This window comes from Pavona decussata, unplaced genomic scaffold, assembly GCF_977016875.1.
Source record: "Pavona decussata unplaced genomic scaffold, jaPavDecu1.1 SCAFFOLD_69, whole genome shotgun sequence".
NCBI lineage: Eukaryota > Metazoa > Cnidaria > Anthozoa > Scleractinia > Agariciidae > Pavona > Pavona decussata.
This window is the reverse complement of record NW_028145488.1, coordinates 2055597-2082707: the sequence shown is the minus strand read 5'-3', so window position 1 is coordinate 2082707 and position 27111 is coordinate 2055597. Positions and strand designations below refer to the sequence as shown.

The 27111-nt window shown below is 39.5% G+C and overlaps 3 protein-coding genes across 4 annotated transcripts in view; all 3 read left to right on the top strand.

The window, feature by feature from the left end:
- The window catches only part of LOC146477746 (uncharacterized), a 33406-nt gene extending 24190 nt beyond the window's left edge, over nt 1–9216 (top strand). For both annotated transcript variants that reach the window (XM_085113166.1, XM_085113167.1), the window contains one exon: nt 163–9216. In XM_085113166.1, the coding sequence (XP_084969292.1) occupies nt 163–4019 (3857 nt within the window). In that variant the 3' untranslated portion in view covers nt 4020–9216. The remainder of the gene's footprint in view (nt 1–162) is intronic.
- A 5010-nt stretch (nt 9217–14226) lies between these two features.
- On the top strand, nt 14227–20053 carry LOC146477745 (1-phosphatidylinositol 4,5-bisphosphate phosphodiesterase delta-3-like). The gene is made up of 6 exons (XM_085113060.1): nt 14227–14281; nt 14443–14603; nt 14936–15020; nt 15609–15758; nt 17187–17299; nt 18265–20053. Exons 1-6 carry the CDS (start codon nt 14227–14229, stop codon nt 18295–18297), a joined length of 597 nt encoding a protein of 198 aa, XP_084969186.1. The 3' UTR covers nt 18298–20053.
- A 3315-nt stretch (nt 20054–23368) lies between these two features.
- LOC146477743 (uncharacterized) overlaps nt 23369–27111 on the top strand; it is a 34138-nt gene continuing 30395 nt past the window's right edge. Inside the window, exon 1 of the mRNA XM_085113090.1 lies at nt 23369–23580. The gene's annotated coding sequence lies outside the window, so the exon portion shown is untranslated. The remainder of the gene's footprint in view (nt 23581–27111) is intronic.

Genomic DNA, 27111 nt, shown 5'->3' with positions numbered 1-27111 from the left:
CAGAGGCTCGATTGTATCTGGAAAAATGTAGCACACACACACAGACACAGATACCTAGTGAACTACATGAAATATAGCGCTTTTTAAAGTGGTAGGTGACACCTTTAGTCTGGAACAAAATGGCAGCCCTTGGCTAACAAAGTATTTGTTGTTTTTCTGTAGGTCCAGGTCTGGCTTTAGTTGTCAATTTTCTCAAAGATACGTACAAAAGGAGGTCGCTTTTGAAACCACTCCTTTGGGAGAACACCTTGAAGCTACCCATTGAAGATGTTTACACAAGACTGAAAATCGTTTCAAGAAGGAAAACCAATTTCCAGCTAGGACGCGATGAAGTGGACATGTATGACATCTTTGTAGCCCCAGATGATGTAACCGTACTGGTAGAAGGAAGCCCTGGTATCGGGAAAACAACATTTTGTCTCAAAATCGCGTATGACTGGGCAAATGGGAAAATCCCGAAAGAGTATTCCTTTCCCGAGTTTGAAATCGTGCTACTGTTAAAATGCAGGGACATTGATGGGGACGTCTTGGATGCCATTAATGAACAACTTCTACCAGAAGATGAAAAGCTCAGGAAAGAGCTTATAGGTTATATTAAAGAGTTCCACTACCATGGAAAAGTTCTATTGATTTTGGATGGTCTGGATGAGCTACCTGAAAAATTAAAACCTGATGTGGATAAATTGCTTCATAAAAAGATTTTGCCATTTTGTTATGTGTTGGCCACATCTCGCCAAGAAAGAGGAATTCAGATACGACAGAAGGTTGATTTTGACGTTCTTTTTCAAATTGAAGGATTTACTGATGCAGATGCTTTTGAGTACATCAGAAAGCATTTTAATCATTTGGGGCCTGAGCATTTGTCAAAAGGAGAGAGGCTTATTAAAGCAATCCAGGAAAACTCTTTCCTCCATGCTTTACCAAGCAATCCATTGAATTTGCTCCTTCTCTGTATTGTTTTTGAGGACTATGAGGGAAAACTTCCATCTCGACGAACTGAGCTCTATCAGATTATTGTTCGATGCATTTTACGAAGATTCTGTGCAAAAAATAAGTTGGAAGTTCCCCAGGATGACGAGGCTCTTGAGAAGAAATTTGAACAGAGTTTACTTGCACTGGGAGAGTTAGCTTGGAAATGCCTGTTAGAAGATCGTCTTTCTTTTCGTGAAAGAGAACTTGCAAAATTTGAAGAGATGTATCCAGATCTGGCAGCTCGCATATCGGGTCTCGTTTTCAAGGAAGCCAGTCTGAAAAAGATCAACCCACAGCACGAATACCACTTCTTTCACAAAACATTTGTAGAATACTTAGCCGCAGCATACTTGGCATTTCTGTTATTGAAGAAAGACGTCAATATCTTAAAAGAGTTCAAGTTACGCTTCCGTAACCATATTGTAGGAAAATACCGACAAGTGTTTCTGTTTCTTTCTGGTATACTGGGTAAGGAAACGAGCATCCTTTTCAGACAGATTGGTAAAAAGCTGAAGCGTGGCAACTGGGACTGGCTCAAGTGCAAAACGGAGGTGGGAACGTTTTATACTGAAAGTTTTAGTGAAAGTGGAAATTCTGAAGAAGTGGCGATGGCTCTTTTTTCCTTCATTCCTTTCCCTTTGACTGTGGAAGTGGGCAGAAAAGGCCGCCATTCTTATTCTAGTTTTTTTGAGGTTGCAGAATACTGCCGGAACTTTTCACAGTTACGGCATCCTGTTCATTTATCTGTGTGTTGTGATGAAGATGGTGGAGATTTAAATTTAAAAGACGTAAATTCTGCTTTTGATTACCTGAAATCCTGTCCAAAACTACAGAGTTTGTTCGTGTCCACATTAGAAGCTCTCGGAGATGCCTTTTACGATGGACTATCTCAAAACTCGACTTTAACGTCAGTTACTCTTAGAACTTTTCAAAGCCTCCCTTGTAACATAGCTTATATTGTTGGTGACACTTTGGCTGCAAGCAACACCTTGACCTCCGTGACGTTTGAACTGTTTGGTGAGTGGGGCGAGGCTTGGGCCAGAGCTCTTGAAAAAGGATTGTCTGCGAATACACCATTGAAGTCAGTTGTCCTCAAGTTTTATGGTTCATTAAGTGACACTTCAATACTGGCTTTGAAAAGAGGTTTAGTCAACACATCGTTGACCTCTGTTGTCATCACTATTTTTGGAGACATACAAGATTCATTAGCTGCAGCCCTTTGTGAAGGACTTTTAGAACAAGCATTTTTGAAATCTTTTACTTTGGTTGTTTTTGGAAGGGTGAGTGAATCAGACATCGTCTTCCTAGAAAGAGGTTTCTTGCAAAATTACTCTTTGAATACTTTGGAAGTAAAAATCTTTGGTGAACTCCCTAACAACTGGGCAAATGTTGTCAAAGGTATAATTTCAGCAAACAAAGCAAAGCAGTCGTGCTCTTTCCATCCAAATACCAGTGGAAACATTGCAGCTGCTAAGGTCGCTTGTCTTACTCCTGTTTTGGCTAAGAGCAGTTTTAATTTAGAACAGACATTAAACGTCTGGGGTGAGTTGAGCTGTGAAGTTATAGAAGCTGTCGGGAGACTGTTAATGAAGTCCACACCGTATCGACTCACTCTTAACATTCATGGAAACGTAACTGATGATGTTGCAAGCAGTCTTATGCGCTACCTGAAAATAGAAAACTGCGTACACCTTGTGACTTTCAACATTTGGGGAGAATTGACCACTAACGGGAAGGCTGCTATTGAGCAGTTTTCAGGTGCCAACCACAATGCGAACTTAAAGGTGATTGTCCATGACTTGATATCAGACTGTTCTCCTTGTGGCCTTCATTTCTGTATTGATAATCCCTCGTTATTGCCTTCAGTATTCAGTAAAGTGAAGGATACTGGAACAAGTGAACTTAGTCTCACAATCAGTGGCGTGAGTGATGACTGGGCACAGGGTCTGAATGACGGTTTAACAGACAGCACGTCATTAACAACACTTGCTCTTACAATCGGAAACTACCCTGGCGAGAACGTAAGGTGGATGCAACGTCTGCTTGAAGTAGTGTTGCAAAACACCTCCTTAACTACACTAGCTCTCACTCTTACATTGTATTCCCTCACTGACAAGGGAATAGACCTCAGCAAAAGTTTGGCGAAAAACGCGCCTTTAACGACACTCACCCCTACCATCAACAGCCACTTTAGCGACAGGGCTTTCCTTTGGCTAGGTCTGCGTGCTGGTTTGGCGTCAAACAAGTCATTACATACACTTACTCTTACAATCAACAACAACAGTGCCACGGGTGGAGTCTTGATACAGGGTCTGGGTGATGGTTTGGCGTCAAACGAGTCATTACATACACTTACTCTTACAATCAACAACTACAGTGGCACGGGTGGAGTCTTGATACCGGGTCTGGGTGATGGTTTGGCGTCAAACGAGTCATTACATACACTCACTCTTATAATCAACAACTACAGTGCCACGGATAGAGACTGGATACAGGGTCTGAATGATGGTTTGGCGTCAAACGAGTCATTACATACACTCACTCTTACAATCAACAACTACAGTGGCACGGGTGGAGTCTTGATACGGGGTCTTGGTGATGGTTTGGCGTCAAACGAGTCATTACATACACTCACTCTTACAATCAACAACTACAGTGAAACGGATGAAGAAAGGATTCTTTGGCTGCGTGATAGTTTGACCGAAAATAAGTCATTAACTACTGTCAGTCTTACAATCAACAACTACAGTAACACGGCTGGAGACTGGATGAAGCATCTGGGTGATGGTTTCGCCAGAAATAAGTCATTAACAACTCTCAGTCTTACAATCAATAGCTGCAGTGAAGTGAGTGAAGATCAGTTACTGGAACTGTGCAATAATCTGGCAAGAAGTGACACATTAACTACTCTGAAATTGACAATCAACGACCACAGTTCTACAAGTAGAGGCCTTGGATGTGATCTTAGCGAGTGTTTTGCATACTGTAAGTTGTTAACTTCTCTAAATTTAACGGTAAGCCTGTATGGAGAGGAAGATGTGTGCTGAAACCTACCACTCTGCGAGCAAAGTAAAAGTAAATCTATCCAATCAAATTCAATAACGAAGGCGTGTATCCATAACTCGATTGACGCATGCGTTGTATTTATGCAAGCATGATAACACGTGCAAGTTACATTCAGCTAAGAAAATTTGTTCTCGATCGCCAGTGAAGAAGTAAACTTTCTTCACGAACCGGAAAGATGGAAAACGATTTCGGAGCAGGTAAATTTAGTCGACAAAGAAGTTAAATCTTTGGATTGGAGTGAAATCAGGTCGCTCTTTATGAGAAACGAAATGACAAATAGCGGCGGGAATAATTCAAAGCCCACTGTGGGGCTATGCTAGTAAGGAGCTCAGCAAGAACTAAACAAACTACGGATTGGATCTATCGGATTCTCTAAGGTAAACAAGTTTGTAACGCTGATATAAAAATAATAGAAGCTATGTAACGATAGTTTTCCAGGGAAAATTTTCGTATTATTGGACAACGAAAACCTTTTTTTACCATTTCCAAAACCCATATTTGTTTATATTAGTATGTTAATTATAGACACAAAAGTTCCTTGGACGATAGCGATCTAATGCGTCGAACTTTGGTTTTGAACTTAACTCAGTCGAAGTCGAACTTCTAACTCAGTCGAAGTGATTTTTAAAACGGCGCAAATATACGATTTCTCGCATGAAAGGAAAGAAGATATTTAGGAAAAGAAGTTTAGAACGCTCGTAACTAATAAACTTGGGGAAACTCCGCCGGTTTTAGATTTTCTTTGCTCACTCTTGTTTGTCCTTTTATACCGTTTTCTGTTAGCTTTGTTATGAAAGGATTGGTCTGAGTAACCAGACGACGTTTTTCCCGTTCCACCACTTGCCTCCGTGCCAAACCGCGTCTGTTTCATCCTTTTAGCTGTGCGTCTATCGGGTTATGGACACTGGAAAAGTTTTAAGCGCACTCGAGAAACTGTGTTGCTCTCGGCGAACTTTTAAGGCTCTTTTAGACAAGCGATTTGTGTCACATTTCACTACAATTTTTGTCGCGCAAGGCTGCAACTTCAAAGCATACTTTAAACCAATAGTTTTTTTGGTGTATTTTCAACGCTGTACTTTTTTTCAAGAAATCAAGCAAAATTGTGTCACGTTTGAAACATGTTCGAACCTCCCGCGATATCCCAGAGACAAATGAGCGATGAAATGGCCGCTAGTTTATGCGGGCGATTTAAAACTGCAACTTACGTGTGACAAAAATTGCATGTGTAAACGGGCCTTTACAGTTATCTCCTACTTTCCAAACTTCCCGCACGCGTGCTAAACACGAACCAATTCTAAATTCCTAGTGTGAGTTTTTGACAATGTTTCACAAAACACTTACTTGTTAAAGTGAAGTTAAATGGTGAAGAGTATCAACCTTCCTTAGCAGTGCCATTAGCCTTTTAAGGCCTAATATCAAACCGAAAATTCTCCTCATTGGCGTCTTCATATTTGTTGTGGTATTGGTTGGGAGAAATTGCTCAAAGTCAGTTTATCTTTCAGTGATCATTTTCCATATTCTCGTGATCTGTATATTTGTTTTACCGATACGGTAAACTGCCGCTTATAAGCGCCCCCCCCCCCTCCCTCCCCCCGGTTATAGGACCATCTACCTGTAAACCCAAAAATACATACGATTATAAGCCCCCCCCCCCCCCCCCCCCCGATATAAGCCGCCGTCTAGTTTTGTTCGTGTTGTTGGTTTTAATTTTGTTCCAAAGATTGACGTTTTAAAGCTTAATTAAAGCACAGTAAGTGAAAAAACGTATTTCGATCAACACTGCTATAGCTCGTTTGGAAACGGTATTTTTATTCCGGTTATAAGCCCCCAAGGATATAAGCCCCTCCGTTTATAAGGCCATCTAAAACCCCTTACGAAGTTGTATCAGCCCAGGGCTTATAAGCAAAAGTTTACGGTATTTCTAGGAGGACAAAGTTACTGATCTCCATTGGGGCTTAAAGGGTTAACTGTCTCCTGTCTTCAAATTTGCCTCTGTGTTAATTGTGTTTGTCAAAGGTAACGGCGCTCCTTTTGTTGAGTAGTTTAATTTTGGACTTGTTGAACTGGAACTAGCTTGTAAATGAGCTTATGCAGGGAATTATCGTTAAACAAAGCTACGATACGTTACGATAATGTAGATTGATTGAAGGGAATCTCTGCATAAGCCTTCGTTTCAAGGCAGCTCCATTTCTTAGCTCAAAATATGTTATTTTGTATTTACCACTGGTGGCCGTGCTTACTTGATTAATGACCCAGGAGTGAAATGAAATCTTGACAGATTAAGAGTTGTCAATGATCCTTTCAACCAGACACCAAGCCAAATTCTTCATTTTTTGTGTAGTAAGTGATGTAAGAGGTTCGAGCATTTGGGGAAAATTCTGTGCACCGTGACGAAAGCAGGTTAGTTTTGAAACGTTGCAGGCTGGGTATAAAATGCAGTCCGAGATAAAATCTGATTAAACATTTGCTATTAGATGTGAGGCAAGTGCAAAGGACATCAACGTGTTGGACACAATTGTGTGGATATTTGGAAATTTAAACTCGGCAGGAATCTGAGTTTCACTCCTAAGAGCATCTAAACCTCAATATTTAGGAAAATCCTAACATTCAATTTATTAAACAGAAGACAAGGACGAACACCACGGGAAAGTGGTGTTTAGTAGCTTTGATTGATAGGTCACAAATAAGGAAATTCATCCACAGAATCAAAATCTAGAACCACCTCGTGTAGCTACAGCAGCAAAGGAACGTTCTGCTTAGTAGCTTTCATTTGAATGGTCACACTTTAGCATTTCAACAACAGACTCAAACGTTATAAGAACCACCTAGTATAGTATAATAAACAGCACCACAGGAACGTACTGCTCTTTAGCTTTCATTTGAATGGTCACGCTTCAGGATTTTATCCACAGGACTCGAAAGTCAGACCACCTTGTACAGCATAATAAACAGCACCACAGGAAAGTACTGCTCAGTAGCTTTCATTTGAATGATCGCACTTGAGGATTTCATCCACAGGACTCAAAGTTAAAACCACCTTGTACAATAAACAGCACCACAGGAGAGCACTTCTTAGTAGCTTTCATTTGAATGGTCGCACTTGAGGATTTCATCCACAGACTCAAAAGATAAAACCACCTTGTACAACATAATAAACAGCAGCTCAGTAGCTGTCATCGAATAGTCACACTAGGATTTCATCCACAGACTCAAAAAATAGAACCACCTTGTACAACATAATAAACAGCACCACAGGAAAGTACTGTCAAGTAGCTTTTATTTAAATGATCACATTTTGGGATTTCATCCTCAGACTCAAAAGCCAGAACCACCTTGTACAGTATTATAAACAGCACCATAGCAAAGTACTGCTCAGTAGCTTTCATTTGAATAGTCACGCTTGAGGGTTTCATCAACAAACTCAAAAGTAAGAACCACCTTGTACAGCATTGCTGTGGGAGTGGAAGAGTTTACGGTTTTCTTGAAAAGTGTCATTGTATATTAAGAATCTATCAAAGTACCGCGCAGAGATGCTTCTCTTCCTGTCGATCCCAACATGTGGCATGTAATGCAAATGCATGGTTATGTTGTTGTTTTATTGTGCACATACCTCGTACTGTTACCCTGGCCGTTTCTAATTGCGCACAAGGCTGGGTGAAGAATTTTATCTCGGTCTGCAACCGATACTCAGTCTGAAGTCTGCAGCGTAAAGGTGAGTCGATATTGATGCCACATAGTCGATACCTGGGAGTGTTCAAGTATGGATACTTGTGAACGACACAGGTTTTGTTTCGATGCCGTTAAACTGACAACTTCAAAGAAGCGTGATGTGTATTCCACATAACGTTGGAGGAATTTTAAGCATAACCTTTTTTTGCGGAAGAATTTTACTGTTCTCTTGGCAGCACAACAACTTAGCGTTCTCTACTCGTTTAAGCCTGGATTCTACCGACGGTAATGACGTCATAGTAGAAGTCTGGAGCGAAGACGTCACAGTATCGATATAAAAAAGTGCCAAGTATCGGAAAATATCTCACGAATATCGTATCGCATGTGAAGCTGGTATCGGCTCACTGTTACCTGCAGAATGCCGAAGTATTAATTGAGTGTCATTTGCTGTTGGGGTGACTGTGGGGTTTCTCTCGTCTCATAATTCCCAAATGGATCGGTTTGTTGAAGAAATTACCTTTTAAGTGTAAGTAATGTAAATAGCTGTTAAAGACCGTGAAAGTCAAAGCAGCTGAATTGTATTTAAACATTTTAGAATCAGAAGACACAAATCGAGAAGGTTTTGTCTTCTTTCTATGATCCTTATGCTGACAAATCTCCTGTAATTCAAGTACGGGGGAAAATTGTTTCTTGCCAAATGTTATTGCTTTCATTAAGCAAAGTGTAACCAACGTGAACATTATTTCATGCTATGTCGTGCTGTACAAACCAAAGACATGGTATAGGTTTTGTAGTTAGGTAGATAGCAATTGTTACAGCCGTACATAGACGTTAACGCAGATTTAACATTTCTAGAATAAGAAGACACAAATCGAGAAGGTTTTGTCTTTTTTTCTTGAATCCTTGTGCGGCATGAAAATGTTTCGTGCCAAATGTTATTGGTTTTATTAAGTGTAACAAATGAGAACATTATATCAGAGACATGGTATAAGTTTTTTAGTTAGGTAGACAGCAAATGTACAGCCGTACATATTTCAAACTTGGGGTGTTTCAATCTGGTACCTCAATTGTACATAGACAAATCTACTGTAATTCAAGTACGGGGGAAAATTGTTTCTTGCCAAATGTCATTGCTTTCATTAAGCAAAGTGTAACCAACGTGAACATTATTTCATGCTATGTCGTACTGTACAAACCAAAGACATGGTATAAGTTTTGTAGTTAGGTAGATAGCTATTGTACAGCCGTACATATTTCTAACAGGGTGCATTTGGTACCTCAATTGTACATAGACGTTAAGGCAGATTTAACATTTTAAATCAGAAGACACAAATTTAGAAGATTTTGTCTTTTTCTATAATCCTTGTAACGCAATTGCAAGGTTGAATGTTTTATGCAAAGTGACTTTTACTAAGTAGATTACAAGAGGCGAATATGAAATTGACTCCGAGAAACGAATTCGGAGTAAAATGTAGTATTAGAATATTATTAAACCATTTGAAGTTTAAATGCTTGAGTATGATATCTGTATTTGATTTACAGATCAACGTGAAATGTTCCTAAAATACCAATTTTTCCATCAGAACATAAGCGAAGGGAACAAAGAAACTCGTCAATTGAAGGAATTTGTATATATCTGCTGTTTGATTTACAGAGATCAACATAGAATTTTTCCTTTTCAAAGTCATTAATAATTCATGAAGAGAAAACAAATGAAATCACTACAGTGAAGGAGATTTGGAAATGTGATCGTAATTATCCTAAAATTTAGTGAACGGTTGCTTTGAATGTCTTCATAACCTTTTAATGGTTTGAGAAGTTACATCAAACACACGAAGGAGTGTTTGATGCGATTTCTAAACACCTCGAAAAGTTGGCTGAAAAAGCGAGGCGCACTTCTCGTTGTTTGAAAATCGTATGAAACACTCTTCCTTGTGTTTGATATATTACTTACAATGCCAACACATTACACAGCAGGGAGATGATGACGATACGAAATTCATCAACCAGGGCGCATTTTCTCCATGTGTCAGCTTAGAATTAACCTTAAAAGAGATGAATGGACACCCAGCGACGACAAAATCTGATACACTTTTGGTTTTGGTGGTGAATTTGTGAATTGTTCATTGCAAGTTTTTCTTCATTTGTTTAGGTTTTCCTTTGTTACGCGCTGATTGGTTAATATAAAGTCGCATCCGTTTCTCCACCGATTAGAAATGAAACCAAGCCACAGGAATTTCCCGGGCCTCTTAGTTTAATGGAACATCTCGAATTCTGATTAGTTTGTTGTTTTTTTGTAAAACGTTGATTCGGTTTGACGACAAAGGTTAAAAACCATTGATTTGAGCCAAAGCTGAAGCAAATCCTGGTTTGCATCAAAGGAAAGGACTTGAAAATGATTTGGCGATTTACGAGTTGCTGTGAACCTCAATATGAAAGCGAGGGTAAGAGCAAAACCTTTCATATGCCTTAAGCCTCGCTTTCATAATGAGGTCCAAAGCAATTCGGAAATGGTTTATTTTTGTTTTTTTTGTTTGTTTGAAAATATGAATTGGAAGTACCTGTGCCCCGTTTGATCTTGTTGCCCTGAAATGGTGCTCGGGCATGGGCCCTTGTATTAACGGACCTTTTTTACTGGTGCAATGAGCACTGCGACGGCAAAGAACGTGGATCACTGTGCCGGGCACGGGCCTTAACTCTAATGTTGATACTCGTAGGCCGTTTGATCTTGGTGCCCTGAAATGGTGCTCGGACATGGGCCCTTGTATTAACGGGCCTTTTTTACTGGTGCAATGGCGACAAACGGAGCACTGCGACGGCAAAGAACGTGGATCACTGTGCCGAGCACAGGCCTTAACTCTAATGTTGATACTCGTAGGCCGTTTGATCTTGGTGCCCCGGCCTTAGCATCAGTAATGTTATTACTTGTCCGCCATTCCAGGGTACGGGCGCTAGTCTGCGCACAGTTTGCTGACTGCACCAACTTTTCCTGCTCCTTGGTCTTTAAATTAACAAAATTACAAAATGGTTAACAGAAGAAAACTGTTTCTCTTTAAAATACGTTCAAAAAACATTTTTGCTACAAATGTAGTTGCCCTTCGCTCTCTCGCAGAATTCAACTTTCGCCAACGTAAACTTCCTATAGTACAAAATTGGTAACTAGAATCCTCAAAACCTCGAACTATATGCAATTTCTCCTGCTTTCCGCTTTTACATAATTCAACCACAGATAATTCGAATTTTTCATGTCGCTATAAATAATTTATAGCGACATGTACAGGAAAGCAGTAATGCTCGGAGTTTCTTCATGGTACAAAAACTGAATTGAGTCAGCTCCAAGCGTTTCAGCAAAAAAATCTGAAAATGTCGAAAAAATCGTTTTTCTTCAGTTTTCAAGAAGAAGGAGACACAAACAAAACCGACATAACTTGAGTTTGACCAGAAAGCGTCAATGAAGAAATTTTTGCACAGTTGAATCTCAACAACTTGAACCAAGAAAATAATCAGACCACTCATTATAAAGGGCTTCTGATAGGGTGCGGAAAAAATTTGGGAATTATGCGGCACTTTTAAGTCTCATTATGCGGCAAGAAAGGTCTATTATGCGGCAAATTATGTGATTTCATTTTAGCTAATTTAACCTTGTTTTATTAGGTCTAAGAGGAGCACAATCCATTTTTTGCTGTTCAAGAAGCAATTAGAGCACGGAGAAATGAAGAAACAGCTGAAATAAATCGTTTGTTGCCTAAATTTCAAATTAATTGTTGAAAATCAGATATTGCTAATTTGGTCAAGTCGGCGTTTGTTGCTCCCCACCCGCCTTTTTTATCGCGTTCCGCTTGTGTGACTCAGCTTCAAGGTGCTTGTCAACCACAAAGATCAAAACATCTAGGAAGATCGAAGGAGACTCTGCTCGCAGGGTAAAAGACCATCGTCAACATGAAACGTTCCTTCGGGGTACTTTCTTGCCCTGTCTTTCGCCGAAATATTTACAGGAAGGTGCGATCTTTTTTTCTCCTGCGAAGAAGCGCTCAGCGTTTTAACAACAAACTTATCCATAATGAGGATGTTTCTTTCAATTAAAACAAAACAACTACACATTGCAAGCGACTATCGAGCAGTTTTCACGCCAATACCTACATCGCAAGAAGGGATCAAATGAAATCTTAAAAATATACATGTATCAATGATTGTGATTGGTGTATTTACATAAAAGGATTGTTTTTTCCGTGCCAATGATCACTCGCTTAATATTGAAAACCAGCACCAGGTCCCCAGCATGTAAAATGAAACATAGAACGCCTGTTTGTTCGCTTAATCAACAAACGAACGCTTGCAGGTGATTTTTGACGCCTTTTGAAAGAAAAAACTCCTTGAGATAACGTTTAAATTATCAGAGAACTTAACATAAAGCGAGATTTTTGCTCTTTTTTTCTTAAATTGTGCGATTTTGTACAAATTCTGCGATTTTTCATGAATTATGCGATTTGTTGCGATTTTAGGTCAATTATGCGAAATCGCAACATCGCATAATATCAGAAGCCCTGTTTATAATGAGTGGTCTGATTATTTTCTTGGTTCAAGTTGTTGAGATTCAACTGTGCAAAAATTTCTTCATTGACGCTTTCTGGTCAAACTCAAGTTATGTCGGTTTTGTTTGTGTCTCCTTCTTCTTGAAAACTGAAGAAAAACGATTTTTTCGACATTTTCAGATTTTTTTGCTGAAACGCTTGGAGCTGACTCAATTCAGTTTTTGTACCATGAAGAAACTCCGAGCATTACTGCTTTCCTGTACAGTCAACTCTCGTTGTAGCGGACACCCTCGGGACGTCGTTTATAGTGTCCGTAACAGCGACAGTCCATAATAGCAGGGTGTGGGGATCAACACAGGTGCCGGCCTGGGGCTTAAGATTCCAGTTAGTTATGAATTACATGGCGACCCAAAATATCTTATAAGACTTGACAAGCTTATCAACAGTACTGTATCTTCTAAGCATTCATTGGGAATGGAGGATGAGGGCTTGGTCTCTCCTAAAGAGTCTGGAAGGAAAAGGCATAAGGTGAAGTGAAAACGCAGAGTCTGTTGTACAGCCACTAAAGAGATTCGTGCGAAATTAAACATTCCAGAAATCTTTTGAAGTGTGTTTTGACAAATGACGAACATCAGACTGCAATTTATGTTACATGTGAAGTTCACCGTGTCCGCTTTATCGAGAGTCAAAACAATAAAATTTGTTATGTTTGTACCACGAAAGTGTCCGTAATTCGGTAATAGCGAGAGTCCGTAATAGAGTCAGTTTCAGTCAAACCCCTTTTGCTTTCGCCGGGGATCAGTCTGAATTTTGTCCGTAACAGCGAGTGTCCGTAATAGCAGGGTGTCCGCAAGGCGAGAGCTGACTGTATTTTGTTATGGTGCACGGAATATTCATCGTCCGTAGTCAACAGATATCTTGCGATTTGCGTAATTTCGTGTCGGGGATGCGCAGATGAACAGGAAACACTAAAAGCGAAGATGAATCTTTTAAGATGCTGTATATTTTTGCATTCAGTATAAAATCTGTCCAGATCTGGTTTTAATATCTTGTGCTGAGATACTACAGAGGAAAGCTGTTCGTTTTTCTTTTGATATTCCTAACAGTTGCTCTCAACTACCAAACGGATTCAGAGCCCATGCATCTGAACCAAGGAAAGGTTAGGACGAATGGACGAGCAGGGTATATCTTGAAGCCCAAAATTCTCAGAGATGGTTAATACGTTATGGAGCCAGGGGTATAAAAAATAGAATTTCCGGGATATGGGATGTTGCGAGTTAAAATGGATAGGGATTCGATGAATAGAACTTTTTAGGGATGGATAACCGATAGAACTGAGTGGAATATGCCATATTAATTTTGAGCGAATGCTGCCGGAATGCGGTGAAATAATGACGCAGACTTGTCTCTAGGCGTTTCATGCTCTTTTTGGTCTGGATTCTACCTTCGCTTGGTGACGTCACTCGCCTGCTCTTGTCCCAGCCTTCACTCGATCAACAAGGCGCTCGTTCGAAAATTCGGGCAGAATACAAGACAAGAAACAGCGCCTAGAAACCAGGCTGGCAATGACGCCTTCTAGTAAATCCAAAAACGAAATGCATTAGGAAAGAACGCTACTTCACTCGTATTAAATAGCGGGGCGAGGAGGACGGATACATGTGATTGGTAAAAAGCGGCATTGGAGAGCACTTTTCTAAACCTTTTGAAATTCTTAGTTTTACCCTGATAGTGCTTCTGTATGCCATGCGAAACTCAATTTACTGTTCTTGTTTGTAGCTGACGCAAAGTTTAATCCTAACACAAAGACAGAAATTTCTGGAGTGGAGAAAGTGACGGTGTCCATAAAGGTAACAACTTGTTTATTTTCTTCTGCCATTCACGACATTCACGCGCGGCCAACACGCAGGTCAAAATCGGTGAGTTGTCACTCTCAGAGTCTGCGTTCCTCTTGACCAGCAACCTTGAAATAACTTCGGTAACCTAAGTGATGGATAGTCAACCCAGCCTTCCCTCCCCCAACCGCCAAACTGGAGGAACAAGAGGCTATTTTTTGTGTGTGATCTCTCCCTTGTCCTCGCCCTCCTCTCCCCCAATATAAATCGTGCACTCTTAAACCCACCAAGAGAAATAATCTCTAGCCTTCATAACTAAGGTGACGAGGTCCAATACCTGCCTGTTTCATTTTGTTGATCTAATTAATTAGCCGAAGGCAGAAGCAAAATATCTGCTCTTGCTGAAGTGAGAAGTTTGTCGGCGCTGAAGGTGAACTTAAACTGTTTTTCTTTGTGGTTTTTCCAAGTATTTTCTGCTCAGCAGCTTCCAAAACCAGCAGACACCAAAGGCGAGGCTCGTACAAAGGGCGAGGTACGTAAGAACAACAAGATGAAAATTTTGTGTAATTTATGACATTTTGGAAGCGTGGTTGTGGAGTGATTAGCACGTTTCACACTGAGTAGGAAGATCGAAACCTGGCTTGGTCAGGGCTAGTCTTTGTATACTGCCCTGTTTTGCCCTTAGACAAGATAGCGGTTTTCAGTTGTGTGTGACGAAAGTAATTTCGCGTTTGTTTTGGTTTTGCCTTACCGCGCTCTGTTTGGCATAATTTCAGCCCTTCCTCAGCCAGTGAGAAATAAACCAAAACCAACGCGTTTTTCCCACGTTTGAATTATTGACTTGTTTGTATGTTTTCTTGCTAGGTTATTGATCCTTATGTTAAAGTTGATTTTCATGGTATCCCAGCAGACACTGCTTCTTTTAAAACAAAAGTCGTGAAGGACAATGGTAACAAACCTGCCGAACCGAGGTTGGGCCAACACTTGTTTGCATATCTCAAAAATGGCCTTGGAGAATAGGGGATTTTCAAGGGTGCACGAAAGACAATAAGCCATTTCCAAGTTGCTTCCAGGCGAATATCCGAGGGAACAATTTCTAGTCTGAACGACAAGGATTGGAATCCTCCAATCAACAACAGCCTAAGAGAGGATTGAAACGCACCAATTAAAAGAAAGTAAAGTGCTATTTTTATTGTCACGCGTAGTCACGCAATCAGTCGACACCATCGCCTGATGAAGACCGGCAGTATAGCGGTCGAAACGTCGCGATCCACATCTATGTGACTCAATCGTGAGACAAACGATAAAACTCAGCTATTATTTCAAACCACGATGAAGAACACCTTTCATAAAATTAGTTTTGTTTGCAAATGAATTTTCATAATAAAAACTATGCACAAAGCCTCGCTTTCATAATGAGAATCAAAGCAAACGGCTCGGAAATGACCCAACAAATTAAACACAAAGTGTTATTAATAACCTATAAAATGTTGATATTTCGCTATTGTACCGACTCTAATTTCGTTTTCTTTTGCAGGTTTTAACCCAGTGTGGGAGGAGAAATTTGAAAAAGTTCTCCTCATGCCAGAGCTTGTCATGATTAGATTTGCAGTTTTTGATGAAGATGTCGGTCTCGTGGATGATTTCATAGGACAGTCCTCAATTCCCTTCACCAGTTTAAGGCCAGGTAGTATATTTTGCTTTAGGCCTCTGAAAATGGAGATTTTTTAATGTTCCTTTCCCAAGTAACCGATAAAAAACATTTCTATTAGCATAAAGGCGCTTTTATGTAAGAGATAAATACCGAGAACGGAGGTATTAATACATATACATCCCGAGGGCCGTAGGCCTGAGGGTTGTATATGGATTAATACCGACGTTCGAGGTATTTTTCTGACTTGTTTCATGAAATTATTCCTTTGTTCAAGGGGACAAACGCCGGCTAATTAGTACCGTCACACTTAGGTGAGAAACGGAGAACAATAGAAGCAACCTGATGTGTGCGTTTCTCGCAGTACTGCTAATGTAAATGAGGGATTTATACAGTAAATGAGGGATTTATCTGTATAAAATCCCTCGTTTCAGTTTAATATTCATGAAGTATGTAAGTTAATAAAGGATGTTGAATAACAAAAGAAAATGTGTGATTCATTCAGCTACGTTATTTGTTTTGCAATTTGTCCCAGAATTTGGTTGCCCCGTTCGTCATCACCATCATCATCATATCTTTATTTACCCTCGGATCAGCGAGCGTTTATAATCCACCCCTACGTGACCTACTCTTTGCGAACAGTAAGTGGGTTTCTTAACGTCCCACAGAGTTATTTTCGAACAAGGGTTGATAGACGGGCCCTACGGTTTATCGTCCTTATCCGAGAAGATTAGAACGTCTAACAATTTGCAGATGTCAGAGCACTTTCTCCTCAGTTATTAAAAGACCCTGAGTGTTGGCCGGCCGGGGTTTGAACCCGCGACCACCCGCACGGTAGTCCGGCACTCTAACAACTGAGCTAACCGGTCGGCGGTTCAAATATATTCTATATTCAATTAGTTTGTTTTCGTTCTTTCTAGTCGTGCATTTTATAATTTATTATCTCAAGTATTTCATAAATCCAGGTCTATCACAAGACCCGGCATCTCTCAACGTCTTGTCGCTGTGGTCTTGCAAATTTCGAGTTTTCAATTTGGTCTCATTTGTTAAAGATGACAAGCGATCAGGCGAATATCGGCCTGATATATAATCAAACCGATTTTCACTCCACGCTGCTGCATCAACAGAAAAAGAAATCGGCCAACAAGGCCAACAACAAATAGTAACATGGAATGGAACCTATTAATCGGGCCAATACATCTGTACGTGCAAATCACCATACGTCTTCCTATTCCGGCGCATGCCAGTCAAACGCGTCCATATTGCACGGACAGGCTCGAACATCTGTCCCATACCAGTTCATGTTCAGTCCGCAATTCCTGTTTTGTGATCACTTACACCGAGTGCTTGCGATCGCCATCTAGAATTGAATACGCCTTTCACGAGCATTTAAGTATTACATTCAGTGAGAATAAGAATAATTGCACTTTCGTACAATTCATTGCATTCTCGTTCTCCTTTCAGGCTATAGGCACATCCATTTGTTAGGTAACAAGGGTGAACCACTGGGATACGCCACCCTCTTTGTTCACATTCAGATCAACGGTGGCTCCAAGACAGACAGATCTTCGTATGCGGTAAGATTAGGGGAATACTAATTAATTTGTCGAATATCAGGCAGTCGCCTGCAGCGAAATTCAAGAACGATGACGAATGAATGATGACTTCTGTTCAGGTTGTCGAAACGTCAGTCAATGTCACCTCAAACAGTTCTTTTCAGGACTACACTCGCCAGGATGATCATAATCTACGTATGACAAAATTGACAAAAATTAACATTGGTTAGTGGAGAGGGGCAAATCTTTGGAGGAGAGGGGTGTTTTTTCGAGATCTTACACGGCTAACCCCCTGCCTAAGACACATGTACAGTCCAACACTATTATCGCTTATTATAATTCCCTATAATATCTCCTTAATCGGCGTTCAGTACCGGTTATAGCATCAAACGGGTATGCTTTGCGCCATTGATTAGGCGAGGTACTCGGATTCACGTCCTCGCATTGTCAAACATATAGAAATGTAAGGAAACAATAAAAGCACTCGGCTTGTTTGGAACAGGTTCGTTGCCTTTCTTTGCAGGACTGCAACTAGAAATTATCAAATTCAATTCAACATCCTAAAGTGTGACCATTCAAATGAAAGCTACTGTACTTTCCTGTGGTACTGTCTATTTTGCTTTTCAAGATTGTTCTACCTCTTGATTCTGTAAATGAAATCCTAAAGTGTGACCATTCAAATAAAAGCTACTGAGCAGTACTTTCCTGTGGTGCTGTTTATTATGCTGTACAAGGTGGTACTAACTTTTGAGTCTGTGGAAGAAATCCTAAAGCGTGACTATTCAAATAAAAGCTACTGACCAGTACTTTCCCATGGTGCTATTTATTACACAAGGGGGTTCTAACTTTTGAATTTGTGGATGAAATCCTTACGTGTGACCATTCAGTGTGACCATTTAAATAAGGTGGATATAACTGTTGAGTCCATGTACTCCAAAACTTGTGTTTTAACTTATTAATGAAGCGTTTTTCTTTTCATCCTTCAGGAGGCGGCCTCCCCGAAGATCTCAATCACTTAGCAACATGGTGATGATACAATCATTATCCGTTTTCTACCTAGTGTAGTGAACTGGAGGCTGGAGGATGCTTTATTTTCACGTATGAGACCGTTCCGGGAAGGGGTTCAAATCACCATTACCGACAATAAGCTGTTGCCCCATGAACCAACACATGAAATGTGTCGCTTAATGGTGCAGTTTTTGCAATTTGCACGCTCCATTGCCTCTCCAGTGATACGTGGGCCTTCGATAGATACCCAATGCAAAAGTTCTTTTGTTTGCGTTCAAATTAGCCTTACCTACCTCGCTCTTGTGTTCAAAAATCAAAAGAATATTTTACCTTGAACGAGTTTACTATAAAAATAAGCGAAAAAACGGAACGTCGTTTCGGTGGGATCTTGGCACCATTATCAAGTAAATAATGTAACAGAAAAGATAATTTTTACAGAAATAAAAGGTGTGAAATAGAATAAATTAAATTAAGACTAAAAGTTACTGTCCGGTGTTCATTCAGAGAGGTGTTATAAAGTGAGAGTTATGTCCGTTCACTGGGTTAGACAAATAGTTTCGCGCGAATGGAGTCTGACTGGGTGTTTAGACTCGGTTTCTTCTTACGGGTCCAAAGCATTTCAAAGATTAACGAGGCTAGCAGGGCTAATTTCAATGCAGACAAAAGAATAGTAAAATGTCAGCCATTTTTGCGTAAGGTTTATTAATCACCAGTGATTGCAGCCATTTTGTGGAATAGAGGCTTAAAGTCCAACCTTGTCTCCATGGTCCTTGTGAAATTCAAAATGGCAGGCGGCGAAGACACGTGACAACCGTGGAGCATTTTGTGGCGCATACGTGACATACTTGATTTTTGTCTTCGCTAGAGTTTTCGGGTTCTGATATGGCATTTTACCAAACGCATAGCGAAGACAAAAATTAAGTGCGTCATTTTTCAGCGAGTACCTGAGGATCTTCGTTGCTCGCTATTTTGAAATTTGCAAGGATCCTGGCGACGAGCTTTGCTCATATCAGGAAAACAAAGGAATTCATTATGTCTTGCGCAAGTATTTTCATATTAATATAATCATAATAGTGCTGGTAGTACAATACTTAGCGCGAGTTCCGTTTACACAGCGCTACAGCTTCACTAAACGACACTAAGTATATTTAAGGGTAAATTTTGTCAGCGGTCTGTGAATGATCGCTTGGCGACCAAACCGCTGATGATTGTAGCCGTGATTATTAAATTATTATCATTATTTCTTAATTAATATTACTGTTTTAAATGAAGATGGGTTCCCTATCTTTTTCAAAGTCGGTGGCGAGACAAGTACGATATTGGGATTTGATCGCGATATTAATACGATAACGATACTGTGAAGTCATCGCCCATAGCTGTTGTCATGACATCATTGTTGAAGATGCAGAGTTGTAATCTCGTACCCAGATATTTTCGTACCCAAAGTTTGAGAAGATCTGGATACGAGATAAGCAGAATTAATTAATGTTTAAATAACGCAATGAACGACAAATGAAGTCCACCCGAAAATATGCCGGACTTAGCACTACTAAGTTAAAAGAGGGATCAAATAAGGCAGAAAGGAAGAAAGGAGGGAAAGAAGGAAAAAAATAGAGAGAAAGAAAGAAAGAAAAAAAGAGGACAGAAAAAAATTACTTACTTGAAACGGTCCGTTCTTTGTTTTGATACTCCCTATTCCGAGTTAGAGTTTTGGGATATTTACTGAGTAAAAGGGAAAGTGTCATTGGGTTTTTTTTTTGTTGTTTTTTTTTTTTAACCTCTTTTGTTAAAAATGGTGAAGTAAGACCTTCACATAGCTACAAAATAATTCTAGAACAACGAGAGGAAAGAGATCAACTTAATTCTTTAAAGGAACAACTCGTGATCTGTTCTTGCTTATTTTGGAAACAAAAATGCAAGAACTTAATTGAAAAACGTTAGCCTAACATTTTTCAAGTTTCAATTCACTCCGACCTACTCTGTCTCTGGCCAGAGGCACTAATCGACAGTATTATTGCACTGGGTGATAATTTCTAACACAACTAGACAATTATTGTTTTTTTTTCAGTTGACAAACAAACATTTTTGGGTTTTGAAATAACATTAGATTCGCGTGATACTTCCCCTTTAAATTAAGCGGTTTAAATAATTCTATTTAGAAAAATATAAGTAATAAAATCGGTATTGGATTTGGAATTAATTGCGAATAATCATTTATTTATTAATCGTAAATAAGGGTTCACTTATCGTTTAACGTAGCGTTGGCTTCAATGTTGTCGCGTTATAAATCATGATCACGCCTCAAACGAGACATTAAATTTTTCTTAACGTTTAATTCGGAATAAAAAAAATGGATTTTCTTGAATAACTACAATGGGAATGCAAATCCTTACTGGGAAAAGAAATCCTTTCTTGTTATCGTTTGGAAAACAGTTTTAGGGTTTGATGTAACACCACTGAGAAAAGGAGGTACCTGGAAAAGACTGTGTTTGGAATTTTTACCAGGATAAGACAACACGAGAGAGCTCGAAACGCCAGCTTTGTTCTCAGAACACACCTTTCAGATGGAAAGGTATATAGGGAAGTTTTCCCGACCCCACCCCTGACGAATTTTCTAGTTTCTGATCTTGGTGATTCATATCTGTACAGTACAACACACCAAACGTGAGGTTCACCAGGTACCGTTTTTTGGTTTTGAATAACAAAGAGTCAGGGTTTCGTAAGACTTGTAATAAGCACTTGTGTATGGAAATTTTTTATTGAATATGACTAGGTCAAAATGGCTTTCAAATTTTGTACACAATTGAAAATTTTATAATAAAAATGATTCAACAAGGAATAGGTATTTATTTTTTTTACCATGATCTCGCCTTTGTGCAAGGTTTGTTTGATGAAATATCGATCATGTTTTGTTGGGATTCGTCAGTCCTGGGACCGATAATACGTATAGCAACTTAATCCAAGGCAAAAATAAATTACAGACGTTTGACTGAAATATATTCGCGCTATTAAGGACACTAAAGTTGCCGTTATAAAGGGAGTTGACTGTAGTCGTGGATGTTCGAGGAGACTGGAGCGAGACAGGGAGCCTATGCCGATGAGGACTGGGAATAGGCGCCCTTTCCAATTTCTGCCATAGGTTCTGCCATCGATTCAGTGTCTCCCCAGGGAGGGAGGGAGGGAGGGGTGGAATGAATCCGTGTCCAGTCCAAAGAGTGTCTGCGTAGAGGCTGCAGCTTTCTCTCCTTTATATGATTCGTGTTCGCCGAATAATAACTTCGCCTTTTTTGAAACTCAGTATGAAAGCAAGGCATCTAGCGAAGCTTTTCATTTAATAATTAGTTTCGTTCGGATTTAAATGAATACTAACTTTCATGGTAGAAACAATGCACGAAGCCTCGCCATCATAATGAGATTCAAAGCAACTCGGAAATGGTCCGTTACTTAATTTTTAGGATACATTGACTTCACCGTTGGAGAGCTTGTTTAGGCCAGGTAGGCGTTTACAAGCTTGAAATTTAAAGACATCTTGCACGATTAATGTAATGAACTGTGTTGTGTAGTAAAAAAGAGATTTATTTGTTAAAATAACGGATATCTTTGTCTTACTGTTTCTAGTCCTTTCTTTTTTTTTTATTCGGTTTAGAAAATGTGGCAGGGGCTTAACGAGAGATGTCAGTATACTGTGATGTTTGCGTAAAATATATTTTGTTTTTCACTTTCGTTCGTCAGTTTTTCGTACCTTTCATTAGCATTTACTTATTGCAGATGTATTTTTTTAAAAGTTAATTTTGTGGATTAAAAGCCTGATTTACGGCGTGGTCCAAAACTCGCACTACAACAAACTCTATGCAGTTTTCCTTTTCTCTGTTCGCGGAAGTAAGTTATTAGTTGACAGTATGTTTGTTGTTTGTGCCTTTTTTCAGTTTTAATTTAAAGTTTTTCATTTACTCTAGTTTAAACGCTCTTCTTCTTCTTATGCTTCTTCTTCTTCCTCTTCATCGTCTTCGTTTGCTCGCCTGTTAGCGATTGTCTGTTATTTATTGTCTGAATGGAGCCTTTTCGCCTCACACATTCAATTGAGTACATCTTCTGTCCAATGCGCATGCCTAAACGTTTTTTTTGCACAGAACCAAACATTCTCGACCCCAGAGCCGCTCGGCTTTGAGTCATGCGCAAAAGGGTAGAGCTCTGGTATCGAGAATGAGAACCAAAGTAAAGCAAACACAGTTTCGAAAGTACTGCTGGGTAAGTTTTGAATTGAACGCTTGAAAATTTTTTCCAAACCGCACTCGAAAGTTCCCGCACTGCTGCGAATCGAAAATCGGATTTGTGATCTCAACTGCAGATCATATGGATTGTTCACGGAAAATCCGAAAAAGGATTATCTGTTACTACAATGCAGTTAATATGGAGGCCACTGAATCGTTTTTGGAACTGTGCAAAACGAAAGTGTTTCCAACATCGGTCCTGAAATTAATTGCAAATGTCAACTGACACATCATCTTGTTCATAGGTTGTTAGTTCATCAGTTAAAGCTCTGCTTTCAGTCAAATCGCCTCAGCAAAATGCATATATTTGAACTGGGGATGAAAGAATGAATAAGTGAATGACCATCCCAGTGGTTGAAACAGGGCGTTTTGGGTGTCTCGCGTTTTCAAGGAACATGATTACTGGCGCACGAGAGGCTTTGTTAAGCTGAAAATGTATCAAGAAATTGAAATACCCAGTAGAGGGAAGCCCTCCATGAGTCAGGATTTGATTGTACTTTCTTTTCTTTTTTAGTTTTTTTTTTTTCCTTTCATTGTTATCAATTTGCTGGGGATTCGGATTTTCTGCATATTTAGCGATGGGACAGAATACATATTTTCAGGATACATGTGTAGCCTAAGAATTGTGTCCATAAAACAAAATAGTTGAAAGAAAATTATTTTCACGAAGTAAGTATTACGAACCGAATTTATGACAAGTACAAAAAGGGAGAGAATTCCACTTTCCTTTTTTCGTAAGTCCATTGTCCGACTTTCCAATCCTGCAAATCAGATCACTTCCATATTTGGAAAACGAAACACAATTCCGAGAAGAAGGAAGCGAAGAAGCTTTTCTTCTGCCTTCTCGCTTTAAAACATAATTTACTCGTACTTTCGCTATTGATATTGCAATCATGGGGTGAGAAAACCTTTTTACCGAAATTGTTAACATGTAGCGAGTGAATCAACTTTATGGAGCTTAGCTGTGGGCAAAATTTCTCCGTGGAGCGCGAAGCTGATTGTTTGGCGAATTTGACGTCGAAGGTAAGCATACGACAAAGTGGACATAGCGTGTATAGTTTGCTCTCTTTAGCTTCGTTTTTAACTTTCAAACAACCCTTGATTCAATATCCACTTTAATCTTTCAATGAAGATGGGCCTTAGTGTTTTGTAAAAGCTCGAGATTAATCAGGTCTTATAAATTGTTCATGGAGGCTTCGCGTTAAATTGGAATTTAGCTTACATGTTGCAGAGATTGTTGCTTGAAATCGATAATCTTACTATTGACTTAATAACGAACACGTTTTACATTGCTATAACTGCTTCTTTGGATTAAGTTAAACTTGATCGAGGTCTCTGCGTGGCTCTGATTAAATGAGGTTCGCGTTGAAGCACGCTATGTCGGTAGACATGCAAATTATAAAGCTTAATTTCAAGCTTACTAAAATGTATCCGAAGAAAGTCTTGTTGAGTCACATTTATCGCAGAATGCTAACAGTAAGTTCAAGTCTACGTTTCTCTCAAATGTTTTGGTGCAAGCTGATCAAAAGATCAATCATTTCTTCTTGGTTTGTAATTTTTTATGACGCAGTTAGAGACGCCACCCTGATCTGCATAGCTAGTCACGCATGGCCAGGCTCCTTATTAAAGGCGCGTTGTTTGTACCACGAATAATAATTAGCATCTATAATTTGTTGATCTTAGACTATAAGAGATACATTGTAAAGCCTTGAATGATTCAAAACGATACTGTCAACTCTGTCTCCAAAAATTCTGGTGCAATTTATTGGGAAAGATTTCTGCACAGTCCCAATAAAACAAGATGCCCCTCTAATGGCATTACACGGAATGCTTAATGTAGCCCCAATTATTCCCCATTGTATGTTTCGCAGATATTTAAAAACTATCCTCCCTTGGCCATTGAAATAATTGTCTGAATGGTTTTATTCAGATATATTGCATGATACTTATCGTTGTGTTACTAGGAATCATACCAGAAATAACTATGCAATAACGTCATGACCCCGCTGAACTGGTCTGGCCTCCTCTAGCTCTAATCCTTCGCGTTGATCATTCGATCTGTTTTTTAAAGCGGATTTTCTTTGCTGTGAACTCTCCCAATTTCCGCCGTTTCAACTGTCGAGTACTACCTAGAAGTTATTATTTCGATTTACTGCTTGAAAAAGGTTGGTTTTCTCTCTGAAAACGGCAGATCCGGAGTCTTAAATTCAGACATGTGGCCGCCATTGAACGAAAACAACTTTTCCAAATGATGATTTGCTTTGACGTCACACAAGTAGAGATGAGTGGGTCCCCTCCCTCGTGATATACGCGCAGATAATGGAGTTTGATTGGGCCGCTTTTGTTCAAGACAATCAAAACAATAGATCCCTTCTGGGAGAGGGAAGAATTTAATCTAGTTTTAATGAATAAATCAAATGATGATTTGACGTCACACAGAAGTGATGAGTGGGTCCCCTCTCTCGTGATATGTGCCTGAAAAATAGATTTTGATTGGGCCGCTTCTGTTGAAGACAATCAGAACAATATATCCTTACTAGGAGAGGACAGAGTTTAATGCATAAATTAATGTGCACATTTGCGACACCGATGAAAAAAAAGATACCCGACCGAAACCTAGACACGTCATGCCCTGCGGGCATACCGTGTAATTATACATGTGACGTTTTCATACCTGTTACACAAAGAACGAGCATGAATAGTGTTTAAGTCGTAAAATGTCTGCATAATTATGGGGCTGCGGCAATCCTGCTAGTTACTGTCTTTAATTCTGCAGTTTTGATCAAAGATGATCCAAATGACTGTTGTTAAAACCATGTTGCTCTACCTTCTGCAGTTGTCTATGGTCCCTCAAAATTATTACATGGAATGCCCGTAGGGCAGGCGGTGTATAGGTTTGGGCCGGGTATCTTCTTCGTCGTATGTCCTCCCCTAGTAGGGATGTACTATTCTGATTGTCTTCAACAAAAGCAGGCCAATCAAAATCTATTATTCGGGCACATACCACGAGAGAGGGGACCCACTCATCCCTTCCTGTGTGACGTCAAATCATTATTTGATTTATTCATTAATTAAATTCTGCCCTCTCCCAGAAGGGATTTATTGTTCTGATTGTCTTGAACAAAAATAGCCCAATCAAAATCTATTATCGGCGCGTATACCCCGAGGGAGGGGACCCACTTATCTCTACCTGTGTGACGTCAAAGCAAGTCATCATTTCGAAAAGTTGTTTTTGTTCAATGGCGGCCACATGTATGAATTTAAGACTCTGATCTGCCGTTTTCAGAGGGAAAACAAACCTTTTTCAAGCGGTAAATCGAAATAATAACTTCTAGGTAGTACTCGACAGTTGAAACGGTGGAAATTGGGAGAGTTCACAGCGAAGAAATTCCGCTTTCAAAAACGGATCGAATAATCAACACGAAGGATTAGAGCTAGAGGAGGCCAGACCAGTTCAGCGGGGTCATGACGTTATTGCAGAGTTATTTCTGGTATGATTCCTAGTAACACAACGATAAGTATCACGCAATATATCTGAATAAAACCATTCAGATAATTATTTCAATTGCCAATGGAGGATAGTTTTTAAATATCTGCGAAACATACAATGGGGAATAATTAGGGCTACATTAAGCATTCCATGTTAATGCCATTAGCCGGGCATCTTGTTAAATATATTCTCAGATCAATTGTTATTGTGCAATCTTATACACATCAGTGTTTTCCAATTGCATGTCAAAATTCATGCCATATTAGTTTTTATTGTATCTCTCAGTTAGTACGAGCAGTTTGATTGGTCAATTTTGCAGGCTGTATTTCACTGTACAGCCCACTAAATTTGAAAGTTTCCTTTTTCTCATGCCCAAGTAACCTCAGAGATATAATAAATATCTTACTTATCTCATTTTCTGAGACTGGTGCAACTTACAGTGTGGACCTTAAACCCAGTTAGTAAGAGGTGTTGATTAATGGCTGGATGCCCGGAAAAATCAAGGTGTTTAAGGAATGGATAAGTTTCTGTTGCTCTTGCTTCTTTGTTATCATATTAAAACAGAGATCTTTCAACCATTTGCGATCTCCAAACTGACCATTTTCTTCAATCTTGTGATAATATTTGCAATCATGCATGTAGAAAAACTGAGCTCCTTCAACTATTTGTGATCTACAGCTGTAGAAACCAAACAATTGCTGGAAATTTTCTGCAATTTGGTTGACAAGCAATTCTCAACCGATTTGGTTGACAAGCATTTCTCCATTCTAAAGAAATGTAGATCAAAGTTTGATTGCCTTATCTTCAAGATGTCATGAATTCATTAAGGAACTGAACCCTGAGTTAAAATTTAACTCAGGGTCTTTCTGAGTATTTAATTCTCAGAAAGACTCTATTCGCACTAAACTCTGTACGTGACTCTGCGTACGAATACTTTATTATTATCACATTAAGTATATTTGTGTCTCTAAGGAATTCACCTTTTCGGCGCTAGATTTCGCATGTAGTGTCACGTGACTTCTGATGTAAACAAACCGCGAAAGTTCGGACATTTGAACACACGT